Consider the following 26,070-nt stretch of genomic DNA (forward strand, 5'->3'; position numbering starts at 1 on the left):
TGTACTGTGATGCACTCGGAATCCTGACTGGAAATCCTCGAACAAAGCATTGTTTTGTAGAAAGTCACATAATTGATTTGCGACGGATTTCTCAAGGATCTTAGAGAGGAAGGGAAGATTAGAGATAGGTCTGTAGTTAGCCAACACCTCTGGAGCAAGAGTAGGTTTCTTAAGAAGAGGTTTAATTAATAATACAGTTACAAAGTGAAATACAATGCGAACAGTGAATATTTCGCGGAATAGAGAATTCTCTGAGCAAGTCTAGTGACTTATCAAAGCGGCTGCAGGAGAATTCTTAATGTGTACAGTGTTTATATGATTTACATGACAAAATTATATAAATTGTGTTTGATTCATATTGCATTCACTTCATCTAACATGCTAATGTAATAATACAGGGCTGTAGTGGAGGGTAAACGCAGTAAACGCCGTTTACGCACCTCTAGAATTTTGGAAATAGCGTTTACGCAGCTATAAATAGCGTTTACGCACCTCTAAGTGGCGTTTACGCACCTCAAAGTTCCCTGCGCCTTCTTTTCTTCCGTTGGAATAATCCGAAATAAACTTGGTGTAATTTTAAAACAGCTAAGACTACGTTTCCTATTGTTGAACATATAAATGCCGTAGTCTGAATCATGTTCATCTGCGCTGTATTACGGTCTGTGAGCATCCAATCAGTGCCTTGCGGCTGCAGCAGCGACCAATCAGGATCCAGGAGGTGTGTAAACACATGTTGTGGATCAGCCCAGTGGTCCCCAACCTTTCTTACCTCACGGACCGGTTTCATGTCAGACAATATTTCCCGGTCGAGAAGGTCCGACGGGGGGGGGTGGGGGGTAGTAGTAGTCGTTGCGGGCGGAACGACCGACGGGGGGGGGTGTAGAAGTCGCGCGCTCTGTGTTCGCTGGTCGTGCACGGTAAAAGGACAAGAAAAACGCCTGGTGACGCGTAGATTAGAAAACAAGTCAGTTCTCAACGTGAAAACAAAACATGCTGTAGGCTATTTATGATGACGTAGGTAGTACATGAGTGTTCCTTTAACTTATGTTGTCAGTGTGATTGACAGGCTGCTTAACTGGTTAACTCTTAAATCAACATATTTTTTCAGGCAGTGATAGGACAGGCAATGATGCAGAGAGCACAGGGAGAGGAGAAACACCAGGTCGAATAGAGAGAGGAGAAGCACAGAGGAGCCATGAACCCCAGAACGCATGTTCTGGGGTTCATGGCTCCTCTGTGCAAGGCAGGACCTGACGTGGAGGACAAGGAGGCCCTCTGGGCACTACTGTGAAAAGGAGACTCCGTATGTAGATAGTTCTTAATCTGCAATTGTCTTGTTGTGTTGTGTTGACATACTTTTCTTTACTGTTTTCTTAAATTGAATAAACTACAAACTACTAACACATGTATTCATTGTCATTGATTGTATATGACTTTTACTGATAACATAATGCAATATAGCCAGGACAGCCTTACAGAGTCGCAACGCTTTGTGTTGCGTTGCTTCGCATCTCGTCGAGGTCTGTATGATCACAAAATTCAGAGTTTACCCACCTCTAATTTTACCACTACAGCACTGCTAATATAGAATAACACACAAACTACAATTCTAACACTAAACATTATTACACGTATTATAATTTCCACCACTAGGAGTGCACTACTTGCTTAAATCCCTAACAAAACCAATTTAATCGTGTGGAAATCCTTTCCATGATATTTTTAAATAAAGCCAACGAGTCATTTTTTTCAGTGCAGCAACGTGCACATGTGTGTTTACAACATAACTCCTGGGGGGACCTTTTAGCACATAGACCAAAAAAATAGACTCTGCTGTTGTTTGTTCCTTGTTTTTATTGTTTCCAACATGAATACTCAATGCAAACTGATGACTAAATCCTACGTACACAGCTGACATTGCAGATATTATTGTGTTCAAAATGAATAAATGCCGAACGGACAAAGGACATCGCGGATCAAAAGGTTAAAATCAAAAGTATTTAATAAAAGAGATGGTGTTGTGTTAAAACGAACATCTCAGCTGAGGAGCCGCTGGTGTCTGTAATCAACAGGCCACAGGGCTCATTGACCCCCCATAGTGCCCGTCTGTCACCTCCTCCAGCGAACTCCAGAACAATGGTTGGCTACAGGTATTTATACCGATCCAAAAAGATGTGAAAGTTAGTGTCCACTCCTCTGGGAGTGGTCTTCTGGTGAGTTCAATGTAAATCTGATTTCGAATGACCCTTAGTCAATATCAGTTGTGGTCCTATCAAGTATTACATGCATGCATTTCAGTTGATTACATTGCATTAAATACAATCATAGCTGTGCATTGGTATTATTTTATTCATTACAGTTTCAAAATTAGTGTTTTACAAAATTGTCATCACAGTTTTGATTACACAGCTCCAGAATCATGGCTGTATTCTGGTGTACACTAGATGCATTGTATTTATTTATGAACCAGGTCATCAGTTTATTTCTAATATCCTACAATATGGACACTGAGATATCCAGCTACTGAACTGCAGACACACAACACTCACTACGAAGGACCAGACTACAGAGACGTTGCTGTGGCTTGGGGAGACAATGCAAGCCGGATGCGGGGAGGTTGCACTGGACACTTTGCAAGCGCGTGTTAGCATGACGGAGTGTAGGTGGAGTTTAACGGGTTCTTGTGGTCCTTCTGTCCTGGCGGAGGTCCCGCGGCTTTATTCCCGGACGTAAATCCTTGTGCACAGGACGTCGTCTGCCCCGAAGGTCTAGAGGGGGAAATAAAGGATAATTGTGTTTCAGACGCTTGAAGTGGGAACGGTTGCAGAAAATGTTGAATTAGCTGTACATTTTAAAGCTGTTTTGCTGTATACAACAAACACGTGTGGCAGGAAGCCTCCGAGGCCTCGATGGTTTCACTGAAGAAGTCTTCGGATAGTTAAAGCCACTGATCCGACTACTTTACGCAGCGATTGGCCGTGTGTGGCGAGGGATGAAAGGGCAGAATTTGTTTCCCCCCTTTTCTGATTATGAATGAGTAGAGATCCATTTGTAGTATCATCAGGTGAAGACTGCAAAGAGAGAGCTTAGTGACGCAGTGTGTGTGTGTCCATGTGCTCGTTTTCTAGCGCCTGAACCTTTTGAGTCTCGGCTCTTGTTGGTTTCCCTCCTTCAAAGACCTCTTTGAATTCACTCCTAAAATGCACAAACACAAGTTGTTCTGAGACTTTTGGTTCTATTTGACCTTGTTATTTGCATAATGTCAAGGAAATCCTATTAACCAATGATGTGTGACACAACATCACGGTCAAAAGAGTAATGTAGGTCATCCTTAAGAATTGATGGGACCAAAAGAAACTTCTTCATGACGGATTCAAGTGTCTCCTTGAATCCACAAGCTTGAAGTCATTGAGTCCAACCCACTGACGTGCCGTCGTCTTTATCCGTTTTATTTCAGGCTGATGTAGCTGGAGAGAATCGACAGGCCTTTCCCCTTAAAATGTTTTCAGACTGAACCAATTAAACGGATCATGCAAATCGTATGGAAATGTGCCCCACTTACAGCGTGAACTGGCACAGACCATCAGACCGTCGCTTTATGATCCTTTGATCCATACGAGTCCTCCTGTGAGTTTGTGTCTCTGTGTCCGGAGGCTTTTTTTGGATACAGATAGATATGATTCAGTTTGCTTTGGCTTTTCCCGGATGCTCGTCTTAAAAGAAAAAAGGTTGTTTGGGTGCAAAGATGATTCATCTCTCTTTTCCGAAAGAGGCATTTTCTTTTTGTGGATAATTTGTATGCATTAATGCTATATTTAAAGAAAGCACTCAGGTGCAGGTTTCCCTACAAAACCTAACTAAATGTAAAAAGGTGTACCTCCACTCTGGTATAATCATGATTTAACACAGAAAGTGTGTATGAAATATAACATAAGGTCGGAAGGGAAATGAAACGGAACGTATTTGTGAACATTTAACTGGATTGATGCTGCTTAACATAATCCAGGCAGCGATTATATATCTTTGCCACGCAAATCTAATTGGGAAAGATATAAAAGAGTCATTTTAGGAGACAGGACTTTTCTCCTTCACTTCCCTAAGTGTCCGTTTCTTTCTGCAGTTGTTTGATGTTACCTGTTAATTTAAATGCTTTTCCTATTAACAGTGATCATAAATGTCCGGATGGAGACTCCACCCTCTGCACTGTGAACATGGTTCATCTGCAGGTTGAATGATGGTGTGGCGACAGGGAGCACCGAGGTGAGAAGAGAAGAGCAGAGAAACACAGACGCTGTCACAACTCGGCCGGATCAATCCTGCTTAGTGCTCCTCCGGGGCCAAAGTGTCACCAGAGAGGCTGTAACACGGTCTGCTTTCAGAACCTCAAATTCCCTTTTAAAACTTTCTTTCCTGTAAAACAAAAATATGTATTGTGCTTAGTTGAGCTGTTGGCAACCAACTACAGCTAATAATATCATGACGCAGATCAATTAATCAATCTGCAACATGGAAGGCCCGGCGTGGCTAAACTCTAGGCCCGCCCACCTGTCAGCAGCCCAATCAAATGCAGAGGATGTCATTTGAATCCCTCTTGTAAATGTACACGCTGCTTCTCGCCGACACTAAAGCCGATCAAACACCCTGCGATTACTTTTTGGGCATCTGAACTTGTAGAAAGCCGTTGAGTCTTTGAGAACCGACCGTCCGCTCCATTAGGTCTTGGACGGCTCCCCTGCACGCCGCTGGAGGGGCTTTAGACGCTTTGACTTCTGCCCATTTTAATCTGGCTAAAAACGAGGGGGGGTATTACTGCGACGTCAGCGTAGCGGCTCCTCTTGTTCTCCTTTCAACATCTCTCCGCGGGGAGGATGAAAGCCGGGCTCCTTGGGAAATGGATTCTCTCTCATTTCCTTTACGGATGAATCTCCAGGGGAAACTTCATGCCCCCCCCCCCCACCCCTCCACCCCTCCCGCCTGGATTCATTAACTATTACTCAAACAGAGTACACTAGCTGCTCGAAAATCCCATCCCCATGCATGCACCTGCTGCCTCTCGAGTCTCCATGAGAACCAGCGACCTAACAGACGACCCATACAGATTAGCTGCCCGTCAACTCTCTGTTTACCGAGGTGGACTTTTTGTCTTTGTTTCAACTGCACAGAGTTTGTCTTTGCACAGAAGGACTTGTTCGAGATGACGAGTCACGGCGGTGAGCTCACCAGTATGAGCTCATCGCCGTTGAGCTCTCGGGTCCAGAAGGTTTTGGGGCCGTCTCCGTCCACCAGAGTCTGCTTACAGTGCATCTTGTTCTCTGAGATCCAGGTGGCGAGGCTCTGGGATGGGGGGGGGGGGGGGGGAGACAAGGTGGGAAGGTCAGTGTGAACATATGAGGTGTCCATCTGTGTTTATATCACTCCCAAATTTACCAAAACATTGTTTAATGGATATTTTACAATGATATTACCCAATTACAGTCTGTAATGCAAAGATTAGTTTTGTTGGCCATGCGACTCTGATCATATTTTCCCACACTGCTGATATTGTTTTTTTCCTCTCACAAGCTAATGATCCCGTTCCAAAAGCCCAGAACTGATAAAAACCAAACTGAACTAGTAAACTTTGTACTAATGAGATCCCATCATGTTTTTCAAGCATGTTCTCGCATGTTTGCAGCGTTGCCCGTGTACTTTGTAATTTGTTGGCAATTTGTACAATTTTTGTATGTGCCGGAGCCCCCCTGCTCAGTGCTGGACGGATCGGTGGCCTTTTGTTTCTCAGAGGCAAATGTTAATCACCATCTCAAAGGTAAAGGAGAGTCATGGTGGATCCCCGCGGGCGTCCGTCCACATGGCTTTGCCAAGTTGAACACCAGCGGGGCTTTTCCACGGCTCTCTCTCTCTGTTTTCTTTCTCCCAATGCAGCCAGAACCCAGCGAGTCGATTGGCCACGGCTGTTGTCTGCGTCTCAGCATCCGTCTCAGCGTCTGACTGGGATGGATTTTCTCCCATTCTCCCTGTTGCACATTAAGTCGCAGACAAATTCTCCCACATCGTCTTTCTCTTCCAAATAACACAGCAGAGCTTCTGCACACACATTTCAGGCCGAGACAAATGCACTCTGCCTCTTCTTTGTTTTCTTTAGCATTTCACTTATCAGAGCATCTGCTGCCTTTGGCTTTGGTTCAGTCTCTCACAGATTTTCCATGGCTTATCAGACACAAACAGCGTGTCTAAAAGGAAGAGAACGTCTCATTTCCTGCTTGGCCAAAAGTTTTTATGTTTGATTTTAACATCAATAACACACCTCATGGACTCACATCTGTTATAACAGATCAGGGCTCTCACGTCGGTGTTTTTTCATCACCTGTTTCCACTCTGTAGCCTCACGTTTGGGGCAAATACTTTTGAAGTTGTAGGTATTTAACTATTAGGCCACACCCCTTAGAAACTTTATTGGTCCATAACTTTTAAATAATGAGCCAATAGTGATTTCCTGGAAATGTCGTGAGAATCGGACACAGTGCCTAGTTTGCAAAATGTTTGCAAAAATCTAGTTAGGTGCATTTGCATACCATGAATGACTTTTTTGTAGAACATGTCCAAGAGCCGCGATGGAGGCAAAGCAGCGAGTATGGGAATTAACTAAGGAACTAAGGAAGTAACTATGGAGAAGGACTTTCGGTCGGCACCAAAGTGCTTCTAGGAAGACCATCCGGCACCTCAGGAGGGGGAAACGGGGAACCATCCAAGCTGTGTACAGTAAGGATGGGACCCTGTTGACCGCGACTGAGGAGGTCATCGGGCGGTGGAAGGAACACTCTGCTTTTTGCAGATGATGTGGTCCTGATGGCATCTTCCGTCTGTGACCTCCAACTCTCACTGGAGCGTTTCGCAGTCGAGTGTGAAGAGGTCGGGATGAGGATTAGCACCTCTAAATCTGAGGCCATGGTTCTCAGCAGGAAACCGATGGATTGCCTACTCCAGGTAGGGAATGTGTCCTTACCCCAAGTGAAGGAGTTCAAGTACCTCGGGGTCTTGTTCACGAGTGAGGGGAAGATGGAGTGTGAGTTTGGGTGGACAATCGGAGCAGCGGGGGCGGTGTTGCACCCGCTTTACCGCACCGTTGTGACGAAAAGAGAGCTGAGCCGGAATGCAAAGCTCTCGATCTACCGGTCAATCTTCGTTCCTACCCTCACCTATGGTCATGAAGGATGGGTCATGCCCGAAAGAACTAGGTCACGGGTACAAGCGGCCGAAATGGGTTTCCTCAGGAGAGTGGCTGGCGTCTCCCTTAGGGATAGGGTGAGAAGCTCAGCCATTCGCGAGGAGCTCGGAGTAAAGCCGCTGCTCCTTTGCGTCAAAAAGAGCCAGTTTAGGTGGTTTGGGCATCTGGTGAGGACGCCCCCTGGGCGCCTCCCTAGGGAGGTGTTTCAGGCACGGCCAGCTGGGAAGAGGCCCCGGGGAAGACCCAGGACTAGGTGGAGAGATTATATCTCTGCACTGGCCTGGGAACGCCTTGGGATCCCCCAGTCAGAGCTGGTAGATGTGGCCCGAAAGGGAAGTTTGGGGTCCCCGGATAAGCGGTTGAAAATGGATGGATGGATGGATGGATGTCCAAGAGCACTTGTGTGTCAATCGGTGAAACTGGGTAACTAGGGGGCGCTAGAGAGCCATTTTTTCATACCCCTAAAATATCAAAAATGTTCGCACTTCTGATGTGCACGGCAAAAAAAGTTTTGGAATATGATAAAGGCCTCAAAAGTGCAAAGTGGCGAAGGAATAATAAGAAATCTTATCGACTCTCAGTCGTCTCAGGCCCTAATTATTGCAGCCTGTGCACCGATCATCTTAGTGTCCGTGTCTGTAGATTCAATCTGCATTAGTTGTTGTGAGTTTGAGTACAAACAATGAATGGGAAATGCTCTTTAATACGTTATCATTATCACATTATTTATTTTAAACACAACCTTTAGAAACTATATTTCCCCACATTCACAGGTGCATCTCAACCCAGATGATAACTTTAAATGTGTTGATGTCACAGACTTGTGCCTGAGGACCAGACTTAATGAGCAGGAATCTTTCAGCCTCCAGCGTAGATTTTACAAATGGGTCTGCAAATCCAGAACCTAATATGAGTTTAACAGCATCACCCTCAAGTAATCGGTCTTCCCACTCTGCTCTCTTCCAAAACATTTTTCATTTTCCTGTCATTCGCCCGCAGGTCTGTTCCTGCCTCTCTGTGCTAAATGTAACTCTGTCAAAAGCAGAGAAATCACTTGAGTCCCAGCCGCCCCGTCCTGGAAATACAAACCCATTTTAATACATTTACTCCAAACCTCTCCAAGGCCGCAGCTCACATATTGCCTTCCCCGTTACATTATAGGATTACGTGTCAGGGGTAGAATGCCCATCACTTGGAAATGAATATGGCATCTTATCGTTTCCCTTTGTGTGATCAAACTATTGAGCGGATGCTACATCTATTTCTTGAATATATTTTGTTTTTAAAGACAGGCTTTGTTTCTGATCCTTAACATCTACACTCCCCATTTTAGCTCCATGGCTTGAGACTTGTGTCTCCATAGCAACCAGCTGCACCGGAGTGACTCGGCTCGTCCAGCGATGAGAAATGAAGCTTACGAGTTCATAGACGTTGCTGCACCACAGATGCTGTGCTGCTCAACCTCCTGCAGCAAAAGCAGCAAAAGCTCAAGTTTCTCTGCTACCTAAACACGTCCATCCATCAGAGCAGGAGGACGACGCCTCAGAACGCCCGTCCAGAGTCTGTTTCTCTGCTGTCTCTGAGACTGATGGGTCTCTAATCACTGTCTCCTGCTGAAAGTGAGAGGAGGCCTCAGATCAGCGTGGGATCCCTTTAACCACTTTGGGTTTTCGCTCCACCTGAGAGTCACACTGTGTCGTTGGGCGCCGCCTCCTGCCGGTTAAGCATCACTCGTGCGTATGATCGCCACACAAGAAACAGCTTTCTGATAATGATTTTCATTCAAAAAATTCAGTCAGTTCACCCAAGGAAGTGTTTTCTATTGAATCTGTCATCCAGCTTTCATCAAACTATTCAGCTTTCCTTGAGAATAACTTGTAGCCTGTTGGTGTGTTTCTTTTCGTGTGAGAGCATAAAAGTCGTTGCCGGAGAGGGACTTTTATTTATTTAGGATTTTTTTTTTTTTAAGTGCGGAAGGACAGTTGTTTGTTCGTTTAGAAATAGGTTACAGGTGTGATATGGACTGCACTGTCTAAACTAATACACACTCTGCATGCAACAAACGGGCCACACTGCAAATGATTATTACTGAATGTTGTAAAATATCAAACAGAGAACTTTAACTCCAGTGTTCTGCAGAGACGAAAAACATGTCACTGTCTTCACACCTTTCTGGTGCTCAAACCCAAACAACTAGATGTGGCAAGTGTGCGACTTGAGGTGTCATGTGGCGAAAGGCCGCACTGAGAGCGGTCCAGCCCCGCCACCACTACCCAGCATGCCTCAGGGCACAGACAGAAGAAGCCAGACTGTCTCCCTGAAATCAGAAATAGGTCATGTGTGCTCTCCTCCACTGCAACGCGCCGTTACTATGAAAATAAAAAGTATTTTTCAGACTAACGGTTCATTTCTGTTCTTCAAACATTGTTAGATGCAACGTTGCATGTCATTGTGGCTGAAAGTGACTCTCGTCTCTAAATTCTTGAACTTAGGATCATAGCCGATTTCTCAGTTTGTAAGTAAATCAGTTTGTGCATACAACATTTATGTAAGTGCTTGAATATTTTAAAAATCCTATTTCTTGTTACTTGCTGTTACGTGCTCACGATTTGCTGATTCTGTGTTCTAGCAGAATTTGTAATGAGTCATAAGGATTTTAAAAACCCTTGATGTTCCTGAAAAAAAAAGGAAATAAAAAAGAATACATTTCCGTGCCTACTTTCCAAACCTGTCCGATCTCTGACTGTCTGCCAGGATGAGAGAAATCCCCCCCGGGGCCCGAAGAGGTTCAGAGAGAAACCCAATCCCCCCCCCCCCCAACTCAAGCTGCTTTAATCCAGCTGCACGGACGTGAGGATGTTACCAATGCAACACCCTGCAAGGAGGTTTTCACTGTTCATCCGCGTGGCGGCTTTAAGACCTTTAATAAATGCAAACACAGAGAATACCGAAGGATGGGAAAGTTTAGCTCTAGTTTGCTGATTAAAGCGATGTTTGTTAATACAGGAACAGATTTAATGGAATTACTGCAAAACGTCATCCAAATGTTGCGATGAAATAAATGTCTCAATCTTGAATCTTTTTACCAGATGGGAGTTGAAGGTGGGAACAGATATTACAGACAAACGCTTCTAACTAACTAATAACTAACCCTTGTTGTTTATATCCAGGAGCTGGATATAAAGTAAGCAAAGTACTGTATGCCATCAGTTTGTCTCCAATTCCACCCAAGATGCATTGCAAATAAATACTTCCTCAATACTACCTTGCACTTTCGCCCGTCCACGGTCTCCTCGTCGTACTCTTCCCCGATGTGGAAGTTGATCTCGGTGGTGCGCACGGTGGTGGACGTCTTGATGTAGAACTTGTCGCCGTCCTGGCGGATTTCCACGTGGGGGTTGGAGGCCGCCGCCACCGCCACTTTCCTCAGCATGGTGTTGACTCCTGACCGGGATCGACCCGAGCCCCAACAAAGACACGCAGAGAACACGCGTCAGAGTCGAAAACCGCCACAACATTCATAAAGTGGTTGATGCGCTGTTACGGGGACCGTGTGGTCTCGTGTCCAGTGGACGCGACCACCAAGGGAGTGACTACTGGCTGCAGACGGGGGTCGATGCCAGTCATAGATTGCTTAATACACAAGAACATCATCTTTAATAATCAGATTCCGTCATAGAAGAAAAGAGGGAAATAGGCCGAACGTTGTTATCTGTCAGGTACTTAAAAGATGAGACATGCATGTGTATATTTGTGTCTGAAATGTAAGGCAGAAACAGAGGAAATAGAGCGAGGAGGCTTTTGTTCTGTTGGTAATCCATTTCTTGTGTTCTGTCGTCTTTCTATTGGAGCCCCTCGACCCCCCAAACCGATTTAGACTCTCCGGGTCCTCATGCCAGCTTCCATCAGACTCCAGACCTTAAATGTAGGAGGCTGCCTGCACGTCTCCTTGTATCTCTCTGCATGGTGAAGAGGAACAATCTCCGAGCTTAAATTGTAACCAAGCATGACAAGAAAGGCAAACTACAACAGCACAATGAATGATTTGGGCTCTGGCAGAAACCTTAAATATTTCCAAAATAAATCTGTGAGAGCGCTGGTCCTGCTTGTGGCACCGGCCGGGCTTTTATTGGCTAAACCTTCACTCTGCGAGGCCTGCAGAACGTACTCGTTTGACCGCTCTCACTCAACCCCACCCATGATCTGAGGGATCCCGCCATGTTTTTCAGATTTGTGTGAGCATCAGTGAGCCGAGACGTCAATGCCTGTTTTGAACGATCGACGTATCAAAATGTACTTTGCATGTATCGTATGATGAACAGAAAATTGGCAAACGAGTATTACAAGAAGCCTAAAGTAAGGAGTACGCTGTTACAGAGGAAGTAAAGAGAATTTCCACATTCAGAACTAAAAATCCACACTTGAGTAAAATTGTGCGTAAAGCCTGCACTATTCTCACACTGCACACATGCCGGCTCTCAATTAGCAAACTGTGAGTCTGATCAACTCGTACAGCTCTGTTCACTCTGCTATGCACAACGATCCCCTCCTCCTGCAGGGAATCCTCACAGTCGACGCATCATTATAAGGATGTTGATGGAAAGCGGCGGCCCTGCAGCCCTGGAATCGCCGCTCCCCGCTGACAGGGACCGTGTGTGAGAGAACAGCTGGACGCTGTGGTCTTCAGACAAAGTAACTCCAATAGGAATCATTTGTGCATTTACTTGGGACTATTTTCAGTTGAGGATTAATACACATTTTGTATTTGGGGCAGCAGTGTTTATGGGGACTGTTAATTGTTTCAGCTTTACTGTTCCCTTTTCAAATGAACTTTCCCAGATTGAGCCAAAACGAGCCGTCCGTGACTCAAAAGTTGTGTGTGAGTTGTCGAAGCAGCTCCTTGCGCACACAGCGAGCACTTCTCCCTCCAGATTACTACATTATTGTAAAGACGCGGCCTTTGATGTGTCCGGTCTGTTTTAGCATGACGAAGCGCCGCGACACATCTGAGTGACCCAGTTACACTGGTTCCAGATCTGAAGCATCACAATCATCGGTTAAGACTAAGGAGGGTGAAAAAGAATGAGAAAAGAGAAAAGCACTGGGCTCCAGAGACCCCCCCTGGCATGGCTAATGCATGCCCTACTTAAACGCTTAACATGAATAATGTTGTGCCCCCCCCCCCCCCTTTTCTCTTCATGTAACAATACCACGTCTGTTTGCATCCAGTGTTTGATATCTCCTGGAAAAGCCGAGGGATTTTCCTTCTGCAGCATCTCGTCTGCCTCCTTTTCCCAGGCAGCTTCTCCGAAACAAGACGAGGTTGTGGGAAGCCGGGCAGCAGCAGGCCGTCCAAGAACAAGAGAAGCCTTTTTTTATATGGATGTGATGGATAGTCGACCTCATGCGGGGATGGAGCCCTGGCTATGGATAAGGGGGGGGGGGGGGGGGGGGGGGGGGGGGAGAAAATAGACTGGAGAGCGCTTACCCAAAGCTTTGAGAAGTTCATCGAAATTCTCACTCTTCTTCATCTTCCAGGTGCCGGCGAAGTTAGGCATGTCTGCTTGGAGGTTGAGTCCGGAAGGCTGGCGAAAGGACCTCTGGTGCTTCCCTCTTTCCTCTGTCCTCTGTCTCTCTCTGACTCTTTCTCACCCTCCTTTTTCCTTCTCTGTGCTCTGCCTCCCGTAGTGTTTCTTTTCTTTGTTGAGTTGGCTCCTCGCGCTCCTGTTGGGTCCGTGTGCTCCGGTGTGCCGGCTGCAATCTCGTCTTTAGCTGCTTTATAGCGACTGTCTTCAGTGGGAGACGGCTGAGGTCCCTCCCACTGGAAGCTCTGTCCCGTTAACACGAGGGAGCAGGACTGACGTGTCTGCGGCCTCTGGGGATCAAAACGACTAAATGTGTTCTTTGAGATGATATTTATAGTGTTTTACTTTGCCAACAACTTGATTAAGAATTAATTGGCTTTCAAAGATGCAGACGTATCGTCTGTGAGATAATGTAAGAAACTTTTGGAAAAGAAAAAGAAGGAGCTATATTTTTTAAATCAAACCATTATGTTCTGAATGAGTAGTTCAGCGAATAAAGTTTATGATAATTATAATTCAAAATAATAAGATTTATGAGTACCTCCCTCAAGCTGTGATTTGGAGCTTTTATGCTTATAAATACATATATTTTTTGTGTTTTGAGTGTTTCTGTCAGTTTGTTGAATAACAGAAATAATGGCCGGATATTTAAACATTTAGTAAATTAGTTTTTCCCCAAATAGTTTCACTTTTTTTAAATTTACAATTGTTCCATTGCGCCAAGACAAGATCCCATAATCAGGCTGGACTGATCATTTAAAAGCCAAAGGAATTAAACTGAGGATTACATAAGGAGCTAGAATTTTCAAAGCTCTCCTGCAGTTATATTTCATTCTTGTGTCAAGCTGCTTAAAGAACAGCGCAGAGACAAAGAGGCACTTTTATACATCCAGAGAATATAAGAAATATGTGACGTATCCAAAAGTTTATTTGTGCATAACATTTCTTTATTTCAATATTAGTATAAATATATCCATTCATACATACATGTTTTGAATAAAAATAAATACGCCTTTTAGGTTCTGTTTATGTCTTCATGTAAAAATAGACTGAACATGATAGATAAATGATTATTAGAACGTATATTGTTTTCATATCAATGAACTTTATTTTTGGGATTGACATGGGATTGACATTGTTCATGTAATTGCTTTTGGAACGTTAATTTTTCTTACAAAAAGTGCATTAACAAATGTGGATATCACAGAATTTGGAACAAGTACATCAAAATTTAGAAAAACATTTTCCTCTTCCAAGTCTTTTCATCTTCAGTCTTCCCCACAGTATGTCTACATTTATTTATTTATATATTGCAGTTTTCAGTTCATTCAAGATATATCTTTTCTTATTTTCGATAGAAGTGATGGGTAAAAACCGCCAACATGTTTTATGTATTTAGGGTTTATTTGGGGTTTTAGCATCTTGTGTCTTTACTGGTATTTCAGACTGAGATGCTGAGTTTTTAGAGTAGAGGTTTTCAGACTCAAAGGGTTTGTAACACAAACACCGCTCTAAATAGGACGTCTCTCATCTTCTTCACTCAAGCTGTCAGGACTGCTGTCCTTTTCTACAACACAGCTGCTCATTTCAGCGCTACCTCACGAGTTATTTAAAACACACCTCTGTATTTGTTTTTCTCAACCTGGAATAAAATACTTCGCTTGAAAGTTTATCTTTCTGTTGAGTGTGTGGCACTAAGACTGCTGCTGCAACAACTGTGAAAATATTGGACCATTTGTCTCCCTATTCATCTGGCTGAGGTTGCCTTCTCCTCTGCACAATAGAGGTTTTAATGTAAAAGAGACAGGCAGGGAGCTCATTTAAAGTCAAATATGAATTGTAAGTCACCGCCAAAATGAGTTTTTTAAATCACCTCCGTACACACAAGCTTCACATTTGTGTAAAAGTATACACAATACCAGTGATTCTTTATGACTAAGTTTAAATTAGGAAAGCAATAAAACACTTAATTAAATTGGGGATATTTAAGGTTCATCCACACAATAATAATTCCAGTTGTCTGTCCCACTGTTGTCTCAAGCACAAATTTCATAAATAGCTATATCATAATGACTGTTTTATTCACTCAAAAACCTAATGTATATTTTGATGTTTCAATTTTTAAATACTTAATACATATTATCCAACCCCAGTAATAGCTTTTACCTCCACAGCACCGCCGATGGTGCTAACGCGATTTGGACGTTGTTTACCAATTGCATTCCTATGAACGAAGAAGAAAAGAAGCGGAAGTGACGTAGAATGTTGTCATGGCGTCTCACATGTAAATGGCCGAGTTTTAAGAAATTGAATACAACATATTATTAGGAGATTTGAAGGTACGTGAGCGCATTTTATAACCGTATCGTCAATAGATGTAATCTAGTAAACTTAGTCATCACGCGATATCTGGTAACTGTGTTTATAGAACAAACTTCACTTTGTTGTATTGGTAACCGCCAATGATTACCGCTGCTAGCCACAGCTAGCTCCCGTTAGCCGTTGTCATTTCTCAGCTTTTTATTCTGCAAATACACAAATTATTTTACTATTAACCTTAAATTGTATTTATTAACTTGTCTGTTTTCCCATTAACTCTTGTAGTTCTACACATTTAGGCTAAGTTTCTTGGTGCTAATTTTAGCTGGTAACAACTAAGTTTTTCTTTTTTAAATAATATTTCCTCTTTTGTCAAAGTTAAATCACTCTGCTCTTGTTTTCAGGTTAAAGTGACATAATCTTACTGAATCTGACTTCCAACACCACGAAAATGAGCACTCAAGTAAGCAACCCGTTTTAATATTCTCACATTTACATGTAACCTTTTGTTCTCTCTATTTGTTTTGGATTGAAACAACTCAAATACTTACGAGACATGTGTTTTGATTTCAGTACAGCATTCTCTTCAAGCAGGAACACGGTGAGTAGCTGCCTGGATCAACAGAGCTCACTGCAGAACTGTCAAAACTGGATTACTTGAATACATCAACAGTAGTTTCCCATAGACCAGGGTTGGGCAAACTACGGCCCGCGGGCCGGACCCGTCCCGTTAGGCGTTTTGATCCGGGCCGCCGAGTATTATGAATTATAAATTAAGAGTAACGACCGCTGTAACAATTCTCCGTTTCCGACTTGAGTTAAGAAACATCTTATTAATGAGAGAGGACTTCATGAATTACAGCACGGCATTGTGCTGTGAGCAGTTTCTAGCATTAAAAAAAAGATCCAAAAAGGGGGATAACTTTACGCGTGTATGCACAGGAGATTCAGTGCAGCGGATGTCAAGTAAAACTTGACACTTGAGGTATACACAATGAAAGTAGTGCAAATACTGGCCAGTTATGGTTAGATGATTGAAAGATGTTCAAGGGTGCGTGAGTTCAGTTTGAGGTGTCTACCGGTATTTAAGAGATAGAAGGTGGCACACCACTGCAGTTAACTCCTTTTTGAGTAATGTAACCAACCGAAGTGTTATAATCCTTTTTTTTTTTTTTAACATCTTCAGTAACTAACTGGCTTGAAGCTGAGAACAACAGGCAGGCCGGGAAAGTCAAATAGTATTTAGAGACATGCTAACAAAGCAGTGGGTCTGGTGTTTCCATCAACAGTAATAACTTGCTTGTTTCAGGTATCAAATATCACCAACTATCTTCACAGTTTAACCTGTTTGTTTCCGCTCAGCACATGATGACGCTATCTGGACAGCAGCGTGGGGTAAAAGTGAGTCGGACGGGTCAGAAACAATCATTACCGGCTCACTAGATGATATGGTGAAAGTCTGGAAATGGTGAGCGACTTTTTGCACAATATTGTATTTGTATTATTTTGTAGCACTGGATTTATCCAACATCTAGATTATTCTTTCAACACTCACCAGAGTCTTTTTATAAAACACCTTTTCACATTATCGCAGAGTTGCTGTTGAATTGTAGGGGTCGTCGTGGCGCAGAGGTAGAGAGGGTGCACCGGCAACCGCAAGGGTTGGTGGTTGGAGCCCCGGCTGCCCCATGTCAAAGTGTCCCTGAGCAAGACACCTAACCCCTAATTGCTCCCCGGGCAAAAATTTAAAAAGCCATGGGTTAAAAATGCAATGTAAGTCTTTGGATATAAGCGTCAGCTAAATTACCTGTAATGTAGACATTTATTCTTTTTTTCTGAGCACTTTTAAGAACTTGTTTTCCGTGTCTAATTAAAAAGTCTAGATGTCTTTATTTGACTCAACATCAAATAACCGAATAATCCACCTATGTTTCTGCAGGTCGGACGAGAAGCTGGAGCTGCAGTGGACTCTGGAGGGCCACCAGCTGGGCGTCGTGTCAGTGGACATCAGCCACAACGGAGCGATCGCCGCCTCCAGCTCTCTCGACGCTCACATTCGTGTCTGGGACCTGGATTCTGGAAAACAGATCAAGTCCATGGACGCCGGACCAGGTAGGACTGGTCCTCAGGGGACATGTGACATTTGGGGAAATTAGTTACGAGCAATTTGTACACACAATTACAGTTATACACCAACAAAGAAATACACTAAGGAGCTCAAATAGAAAATGCTCTCTGCTTCCCAACAGGTTTTGTTAGTTGCAGAAATAATCTTTGAACAGATCCAGGCCAAAAATAATTTTCTTAATAGACAAAGTCAGATGCCTGTAAGCAAACTCATTTTGATTCACATTGCACAAGGTAAGGCAGCTGATCTTACCTTGTGCAATGTGGTTCTGCACCGTGTTGAGTCTTTATTTAGCTTCCATACTGTCTTAACACGCGGCAGTAGAAGAAGGTCAATTCATCCCAGATTGGGGGATGACGGCTTGTATTATTTCCTACTCTCAGCCACACACCCACAAATATCCCTTGTTGTGGTTCTTCTTGAACCAGGCTGTACTTCATCGTACGTCTTGTCACCTCCCATCAGTGACACTCCCTCAGTGGTTGGTTTTGGTCAATACACAGTAGGAAGACTTATCAAAAACACATTTTAACTAAAAGATACATGAATTCTGTTGTGTTTGCTGCTGACAACATAGTTGGAATAGACGTGTGTTCAACCGTCCCCCTCTTTCTCTCTGCTCTCATTTCTAGTTGACGCTTGGTCGGTCGCCTTCTCCCCAGACTCCAAACACATTGCCACAGGAAGCCACCACGGCAAGGTCAACATCTTCGGGGTGGAGAGCGGCAAGAAGGAATATTCTCTGGACACTCGAGGGAAATTCATCTTGAGCATAGCTTACGTAAGGAACCATAAATTGTCCTTCTGGCCGTCTGGGTTTTAAGGGCCGAGACCTCGCTGTCATGTCTTTACGGTTACTCAGCTTGATTTATGTTTCTTCCCACTCACAAGGTTTCATCCTTCTATTAACCTGGTTGACCCTTTTTTATCCAGGACTTTAGAACGGGCAGCAGCTTATTTAATCCCACGTCTATATTTAGAAGTTGTTTTTATATTCGCTAACATTGGTTTTATTCTGTTTGGCATTTCAGAGCCCTGATGGAAAATATTTGGCCAGCGGAGCCATCGATGGAATCATCAACATCTTCGACATCGCCACCGGGAAGCTACTCCACACACTGGAAGGCAGGTTCAAATACTAGTTTTTATTGTATGTCATGTACGTAGTAAGTACAGGATGGTGCTACACTGTTTTCATTACTATTGTTACTGTCAATTATTTCCTCGTGGAGTAAACGTAAATTTGTTAAAGAGAAGAAGCAGCAAATACTGGAAAACGTTTTCCTTTACTGAATAAATGGATCCACCACATTTAAAGACCTCAGTGAGGAAGCTAAATAAGTGGGTGTCCCCTCTCCCTTTAGGTCACGCCATGCCCATCAGATCCCTCACTTTCTCCCCCGACTCGCAGCTCCTGGTCACAGCCTCCGACGACGGTTACATCAAAATATACGACGTGTGAGTGTTTGGATGCCGATGAGTTTGTAAAAATAGAACATACACACGTGCAGCGCGGGAGGTGAACGACTCCAGACATCCAGACATGCTCCAGACGTGAAGAACTACACACACAAAAATAAGCCGTGCTGAAGGAAAACTGTGATTTGTTTCAAGCGTTTGTTTTTTTACAGGCAACACGCCAACCTGGCCGCCACACTGAGTGGACACGGATCCTGGGTTCTGGGTGTGGCTTTCTCTCCAGATAACACCCACTTTGTCTCCAGGTAAAAACCTGAAACAATACATTTAACCACCAGAAGAGAATGTTGGTAGACACGAAACATTCGGAGCTCTGGAAAATACGCTTTGCTGTCGTCACCTCTCACGGGCAATATGAACAGAGCAGTGTGATCGCGCTTTCAACTGTTAAGAAGGCGTCTTCTCTGCTGTGCTTCCTTCAGCTCGTCCGACAAGAGTGTGAAGGTTTGGGACGCCGGCACCAGAGCCTGCGTCAACACTTTCTTCGACCATCAGGACCAGGTGACGAACAGAACCCTGTGTGTTTTTATACTCCGTTTCCCGGAGAGAAAACCCGTCCGCTGTAGGTGATGTGTTGGGAATCGATGAGGAGCGCCCCCCCCCCTCACACGACCCGTCTGAGGCCTCCGCTCGGACTGAACCAATAAACCACGCTGTCATTAGATCCCTGGTAGCAGACGCCAACAAAGCGTCTACATGAAACCTCACGGCTGCTCAGAAGAGATCAGAGGTTGACAGCTGTATTGTTTGTCTTTACGGCAGAAAATGTATGAAATCTTTGAGGACAATTAGCAGATAATTAATTGTTCAGCTTTCTGCCTCACCTAGTTGCGTGTGTATATGAAACAGCCTCCGTAACCTCTATTTTTAACTTTTATACCTGCGTGGTTTTGTCTTTATGCAGACAGACAGAATGAAATGTATAATTCTGTGAGTCAACAAAGAAAAAATATCAATGTAAATCTAAGAGCATCCGCTCAAAGTGTTGATTCTATCAAGCAAAGACATTTGATATCCTTCTTTTTTTCCCCTCAGAGCTCAAAGCATAGACTCTTTCACATGTCTCTCTAATCCCATTCTCGGCCTTTCTGTTCCGTTTTTTTCTTCAGGTGTGGAGCGTAAAGTACAACAGCAAAGGCTCAAAGATCATCTCTGCCGGAGACGACCGCGCCATCCACATCTACGACTGTCCCATGTGAAGGACGGCGGCATGTACAAAGGGCTGCTCTGAAAATCATGGTGTCAAAGTTTTTGGGTGGTTTCACACTGGTCCATTGCAGTCAAATGAAATGTTTTTTGTACTTTTGCTTTTATTTTATGTGCTGGACTTTGTCATTCAGTGGTTTCAATTAAATCGTTGAATGTTGAAATTCTTAAGGTTTCAGATCCAAATGTTGAGCCCTGAAAGAGACGCAAGGCAATAGAAGAGCATCAGAGGGATCCAGTATAACTACTTCGTCATTTGGAGACACTACTGATTTAGTCAAAGGCAGTGAAGGAATGAAAGTTAAGCACTTTCAGATGAAGCAGTGCTCCCTCCAGTGGCCAGACAGCCGTACTGCAGCCTCATTACTTGAGTTACAGTAGTTTTGAATTTTTTCAAAAAAGGTACACAAGTTAAGTCCAAAACAAACTGTACTTTGATTCATTTATTGCACACACTGCAATAAGTCAGTAAATACACATGTTTCACCACAAATACAGGTCCATTCACTTTTCAGAACTAATCACAAAGAGTCAACCCTCAGATGTTGTGTGGCAATAACAGTCATGTCTAAATATGACCATGTCAATGTACCTCACACGCTTTATGAGTTCAGTGTCTGCTGGAGCGATTGCTGCGGTCTTTACTCTTTAGTAAAGACCGCTTTAGTAATAGTTATTTCTACTTCACTTGGGCCTCAACTGAGGGAAGATTCTGAGCGGATGTTTCACACCTCTGCCAAAGGTGGCACGTGGCTCAGTACTTGCTGAAAAGGGTAAAGACGGCATTCCCCAGACTTTGCACATTGAAAAGTCGTCGGACCGTCCTGGTCGCAGATTTTCTTTAAAAAAACCGAGCTGTTTTCTCTGGAGTAAGTATTTATGGAATCAAATAGCTGCATGAATTGATCAAACTTCAGCTGTGGGAAAAGGTCCTTGGGTTGATGCAGTCATTTCATATTGGTAAAATATACAGTGCATGTGACAATTTTAAAGGAAACGTGTTACTATTATTCAAGAAGCAGATTTTCAAATTTAGTATGCAAAATAATAGCAACTGTTTTCACTTCCATCTTTTAAAAGTGTTTAGCATAAAAAAGGCCAGGAGACACAAATCTGTCAAACGAAAGGAAACAAGATGAAAACACCAGCTTCTCCTCTGCGGCCACCACCCTCTCCTGACGCACCACAGGCGTGCAAAGGGTGTGTGTGGAAAGCAGCCGGGTCCTTAGGTCCTGCTCGCCACAGTGGAGGTGAAGCCCGGTACCAGGCGCTGCTGGTCCATCACCAGCGTCTGGACTCCACTAGATCCGCCCGCAGACTCAGTCTCTTCAGGGTCTCGTATCCCACCACGATGAGGACCGACGTGGGCAGGGAGGAAATGATGCGGGCGGACAAACCTTTGGTCATCGCCCAGACGCCCTCCTCGGCCAGCAGCTGCTTGAACGTCTCGCTGACGGACGAGCGTCCCTCCACCTGGGACGGGGACAACATTCAGGAATCATTGTTTAGTAGGAAAATACATTTGACTTGATCTATTTAAAAAAATCCCATCAGTAAGACGTGTGATGGATCCCAAGCAGCCACTAAATGGATTGTTTAAATTCCATATGTACAGCAAACGCACTGAATGAACCAAAGTGATGTGTATGTGCACAAGAAAGAAAAAAACTGCATCTACAATGACAACTTGTTGTTGCGCTGCAATTTTAAGGAAGTTTTGAGTAACATGAGGAAGTGAAGCAAGAGAGCGAACGAGCTGACTGGCTGCATTTGGCGTTTAGAGGTCGCCGCATTGACGGCCTGGTTGTGTGATGCTAATTCAATGCTGAATTCAATTTAATTAAGCTTTTATAGCGCCGACAATGCTGACATTCCCCAGACGGTTTACTTCAGGGTTCTGTTGATTTCTGGACGAGTTGACAGTTCTCCAAATGTTACATGATTCTAGTTCAATAAGTGTAAATGCGCTTTCTGGATTCAGAGACACTTGTATTGGTGAATTTGTTCTCATTCTGTATTAGTAGTGTCATATTAGCATAACTAATCAGGGATCTTTTTTTGGGGTCCGAGGACCCTGCAGGTTAGAGAGACTGTTCCTTTAACCCTGGACGCATGAAACAAAGTCGCAGGTTTTATTTGTTATCAATCACATGCTGTATTAATTAAAACATACACTTGGTCGGCCATCACCACGTCCGGATAGAGGGTAGATGGAGTAGTAGTAGAGTAGTAACCTTTTCATGTCACATACTGGCTGAGGTTGAGTCACATCGTCCAATGCAGACATGATTAGACTTCGCCTCATGGAGCTCCAAATATATTAAAGTCCAAAATGCTCCTGCTAAATAAACGTAAACATCATCTAAAAATAACAAATTACAAAACCTCTCAAATCCTTCAGTTCCTAAATGTGAACGCGTGTGAAATATCAGCTCTCGTGTGTCTTTGGCGGTTTACCTGTACTCTCGCACGAACCACATCCATGGGGTTGGTGATGGTGGAGGCGGTGGCCGCCGCCATTGGTCCCGCCACAGCCTGCAGAAGTAGATGGGGACACTCACTTGGCGCCATCAACGACAGTTGCTCTGAGAACCAAAAGGGGATCATGGAAACAGCGCAGGGCAAATGCATTTAGAGCACATGGCTAAGAACAGCTACCGTGAACCACAGATGGCAATGTGCTGACTTACCTGCGTAAAAATGATAAAACGGCCACCACAGTGCGCTGTTTGGGATGTACGTGAGAAGCGATGCCACGTAGCCCCTGTAAAACCCCTTGAAGCCATCGGCTGCTAATATCTGCACCGTGATGTCCCTCGTTTGCCCGAACATCAGCCTGCGCTTTGTCGTGGCGAGCATCACTTTGGGTTTGGCCCTGAAACGCGTCAGGTGCTCCCCCTGTCCCTGCATCATCAGGTGCTGGGACACCACGTCTATCGGCACGGTGATGGTCTGGGCCACCAGGGAAGCCGCCCCTCCGGCCACCACCGACTTTACCGTGTTGCTGGGCGAGTACTGGGCCACGTGCCTGCGCACCAGCTCATAGGTGGTGATGTAAGCCTGTCCTGAGATCAGGGTGAAGGTGTTGACCATGAAGCCGCGGTAGAGGCCTCGCACGCCCTCCGCCCGCAGGATCTTGCAGAAAGCATCAAAGGTGCCGGAGTAGAGGGCCTTGCCCTTCTGCACCTGCAGCCGGGTGCGGACGAGGCTGGCCGGGTAGACGGTGGCCCTGGTGGTCAAGGTCATGAACACACCCAGCGAGTAGAACTTCCTCTTGTCCAGGTCCTCCCATTCGATGATTTTGATCGCACCTTTCTGCTGCATGGTGAGATCGGTGCTGCGCCCCTAAAGCCCGGGATCGACAGTAATCAGGCCTCCAACTGCCATCGCACCTGCAAAAGAGAGCATTCTGCATTAGTAATCTGCGATCAAATGCCAGCACCTTTGCTACAATATTCATTCTCTCCTTGAGAATTTGGGCGGATTCCAGGAAAGCGGGACAGGGGCATTGCAACACCAGATGATACACTAGATCAGTCTATATGTGTAGCAATAGAGGGCGCTCTAGAAATAAATGGCTAAATAAGGCTGCAACTAATAATTACTTGCATTATTCATGTTTCAGTGAAATATTTTCCAGCTCAATTGATTCATTCTGTCTATAAAATGTCAAAATACACAAGTAAAAAGAGGAATGCTGAAATATACCAGCAGAAAAAAATAATCCTGTTCATAGAAAATCAAATTGCAACGCTGTTGCATTTTAGATCTTGAATTTTGTGGACCACCACAATAAAGCAGGTCAATTTCTCTCACCTACCCTTTGCATCAACAATCTGAGTTGGCTGGTTGGACAGTATATCTTTTTTGTTATGTTTCGAACATTATGCAATCATTATATATTATGCAAATCATGTTTTACAACCAGCATACCCGAGCACGCCAGAATTGCATCACAGCATTGAACGAATACACAGAATCAACTAAATGAAAGGCTTATTTAGAGGACTTGTTAATGCTTTGATTAAATGTCATATTTAAAAGTCAAAGCTTTGAGTAATCACTTATACAAAGATGGACATCTGCCTCAGGCTGTGACACGTGCTGCCTTTACACACTATACTGACGTCGTGTGTAAGTTTTATTTATAATTCCTAATGACCCACAGAGTGTGACCTCACAGACTTAGAGATCATTTTCTGCTGCTAGTCAAGAACAAACTCTTTATCCGTCTCTAAGGTCACCCTGTTAACGACGCATGAAGGTGTGTTGTTTTTGTTGTTCTTGTAGCTATAAGTGAGGGGGGGAAGGGAGCACGTGTGAATTCACACACTTCGCTCGCGCTTTATGTTCGCTAACGTTAGCTAACACGAGCGCACCGAAGACAGAAATGTAACGTTCAAACCGGTGATAAACCTACTTGTTGGTCGAGTCGTGAAGCTCGGGTTCACCTTCCCGGAAGCTGCTTTGTTGTCAAACTCTTACGGCCTGCTCTGCGACGAGGCGGCTCGCGTCTTCCGCACATTATCCGCTCCGAGCAAACTATCAAAGGTGAAAGGTCAATGGTGTGTGTTTCCACTTTAGTGGCTTGTTATTGTTACATAAAAACAAACGTTACCTTGATTCAAAAATGTCTTAAAGGTGGCTTGGCTCTCGCATATGTTGCCTGTAGCGGTTAATGGTTACCGCGTGCTACCTAACGTTAGCAAGTTAGCGTGTTGTTTAACTGTCGTGGTGATGCATTCATGGCACGATGAAACGGTAGGAATTTTGAAGAACGAGCACGCCCACTGGGCAGACGGCAGCAGGTAGTAACAGGGAATTGCAAATGTATCCAAATGCATGCGCCATCAGCTGAATTGTTAACTAATTAAAATACTAGTTGTTTTGTTGAATTATTCTGCTCTCTATGTAGCAAAATGGGAGTACAAGCTGCCGTTTGTTGTTATATCACACTAAGCGAACATTGAACCTTGCATCATTATACATTTTCATAAAGTGATCATAGGTTTTGTTTGTTAAATCATAATAGTTCTACTAGTTAGTAAAAACAATAGTGAAATAAATGGAGTGAAGCAATATATAGTATAGTATTATTACTATAGCTCAAATCAGGACTTGGCGGTTGGTGCATAACATCACAGTAAGGCAATCATAAGACACATAAGACAACATAGTGAAAGAACGGTATAAAAAAATGTAAGGCTATGAGGATATAGAATAAACAATTTAACAATAAATAATAATATATATTATCCATCCATCCATTGTCAAACCGCTTATCCTGCACACAGGGTCGCGGGGGGGCTGGAGTCCATCACAGCCAACTTCGGGCGATAGACAGGGTACATCCTGGATTGGTCGCCAGCCATATTAATAATAATAATATATATTATAAATATAATATATAAATTAAAAATAAAAGTTAAACATAAAGTGCACCAGTGAACACAATCATACAGACCTGTTGGCTCTAGGCAAACTCCAGGAGGGGGTCAGTGAGGGTTTTTATGTGGGACAGAACAAGGTGCTTAAAAGACTTCATGACCACAGATGTCAGGGCGACGGGCCTGTAATCATTAAGTCCTGTGATCCTTGTTTTTTTGGGGACGGTGATGATGGTGGAGGCCTGAAGCAGGCTGGTACGTGGCATGTCTCCAGGGAGGTGTTGAAAAATTGTACTAGTGCTTATTAATACTTTGGTAAAGGTACTTAATTACATTTGTATTTGTTAAAGTATGTAATCTTGCTGATTAAGGGCAGTGCAGCACACCCTACTCCCTAAGGTTCCTTCCCTTTTTACCCCATCTTTCCCCATTTTTTGGGGAGTTTTTCCTGTGCCGATGTGAGGGTTTCGGGACAGATGACTGTGGTGGAAATTTGTGGATTTAGCCCATGTGAGAAATCAAAAGTATCTTGAGCTTGCTTTGTGATTAAGTATTTATTACTAACTAGAATATAGGAAAAAGATAAAGAATACAGAAATCATCAGCACAAGTCGTAAGCACAGACAGAAGTCAAATGACTACAATTCAGCTGAAAAGGGACAGATGTTCCTTCCCCCAAAAGGAGCAGGAAGATCTGACAAAGTTGAAGAGGAGAACAGGAGCTTATATACACTTCAGAGA

The 26,070-nt window shown here is 43.9% G+C and overlaps 3 protein-coding genes across 4 annotated transcripts; 1 reads left to right on the forward strand and 2 right to left on the reverse strand.

Moving 5' to 3' along the window:
* Positions 1-1,836: 1,836 nt before the first annotated feature.
* Positions 1,837-14,863, reverse strand: crabp1a (cellular retinoic acid binding protein 1a). Its single transcript, XM_040162711.2, has 4 exons — positions 12,714-14,863; positions 10,491-10,669; positions 5,221-5,334; positions 1,837-2,768 (listed from the first exon to the last, which is right to left on the reverse strand). The coding sequence occupies exons 1-4, from the start codon at positions 12,781-12,783 to the stop codon at positions 2,718-2,720; spliced, it is 414 nt and encodes a 137-aa protein (XP_040018645.2). The 5' UTR covers positions 12,784-14,863; the 3' UTR covers positions 1,837-2,717.
* Positions 14,864-15,011: 148 nt separating this feature from the next.
* On the forward strand, positions 15,012-20,106 carry skic8 (SKI8 subunit of superkiller complex). The gene is made up of 11 exons (XM_040162710.2): positions 15,012-15,149; positions 15,534-15,592; positions 15,703-15,730; positions 16,492-16,597; positions 17,069-17,241; positions 17,890-18,038; positions 18,289-18,382; positions 18,622-18,715; positions 18,889-18,981; positions 19,159-19,237; positions 19,846-20,106. Exons 2-11 carry the CDS (start codon positions 15,581-15,583, stop codon positions 19,933-19,935), a joined length of 918 nt encoding a protein of 305 aa, XP_040018644.1. The 5' UTR covers positions 15,012-15,149; positions 15,534-15,580; the 3' UTR covers positions 19,936-20,106.
* Positions 20,107-20,370: 264 nt separating this feature from the next.
* On the reverse strand, positions 20,371-24,751 carry slc25a44a (solute carrier family 25 member 44a). Of its 2 annotated transcripts, XM_040162709.2 has the most exons (5): positions 24,561-24,751; positions 24,363-24,484; positions 22,633-23,334; positions 22,400-22,527; positions 20,371-21,415 (listed from the first exon to the last, which is right to left on the reverse strand). In XM_040162709.2, exons 3-5 carry the CDS (start codon positions 23,264-23,266, stop codon positions 21,224-21,226), a joined length of 954 nt encoding a protein of 317 aa, XP_040018643.1. In that variant the 5' UTR covers positions 23,267-23,334; positions 24,363-24,484; positions 24,561-24,751; the 3' UTR covers positions 20,371-21,223. The 2 variants fall into 2 exon arrangements, with proteins under 2 accessions (XP_040018643.1, XP_077939291.1); XM_078083165.1 differs by lacking the exon at positions 24,561-24,751 and having other exon boundaries at positions 24,363-24,503.
* Between the last annotated feature and the right edge of the window lie 1,319 nt (positions 24,752-26,070).

This window comes from Gasterosteus aculeatus, chromosome X (assembly GCF_964276395.1).
Source record: "Gasterosteus aculeatus chromosome X, fGasAcu3.hap1.1, whole genome shotgun sequence".
In the NCBI taxonomy this organism is placed as follows: Eukaryota; Metazoa; Chordata; class Actinopteri; order Perciformes; family Gasterosteidae; genus Gasterosteus; species Gasterosteus aculeatus.

Coding starts and splice junctions, on each gene's coding strand:
- skic8 (XM_040162710.2), top strand. Junction 18,982..19,158: donor AACACCCACTTTGTCTCCAG/GTAAAAACCTGA, acceptor TGCTTCCTTCAG/CTCGTCCGACAAGAGTGTGA. Junction 19,238..19,845: donor TCTTCGACCATCAGGACCAG/GTGACGAACAGA, acceptor TTTTTTCTTCAG/GTGTGGAGCGTAAAGTACAA.
- crabp1a (XM_040162711.2), bottom strand. CDS start 12,783: ATGCCTAACTTCGCCGGCACCTGGAAGATGAAGAAGAGTGAGAATTTC. Junction 10,670..12,713: donor TGAACTTCTCAAAGCTTTGG/GTAAGCGCTCTC, acceptor GATCCCGGTCAG/GAGTCAACACCATGCTGAGG. Junction 5,335..10,490: donor TGGACGGGCGAAAGTGCAAG/GTAGTATTGAGG, acceptor CCCCCATCCCAG/AGCCTCGCCACCTGGATCTC.
- slc25a44a (XM_040162709.2), bottom strand. CDS start 23,266: ATGCAGCAGAAAGGTGCGATCAAAATCATCGAATGGGAGGACCTGGAC. Junction 22,528..22,632: donor GTTTTATCATTTTTACGCAG/GTAAGTCAGCAC, acceptor TTTGGTTCTCAG/AGCAACTGTCGTTGATGGCG. Junction 21,416..22,399: donor TGGTTCGTGCGAGAGTACAG/GTAAACCGCCAA, acceptor TCCCCGTCCCAG/GTGGAGGGACGCTCGTCCGT.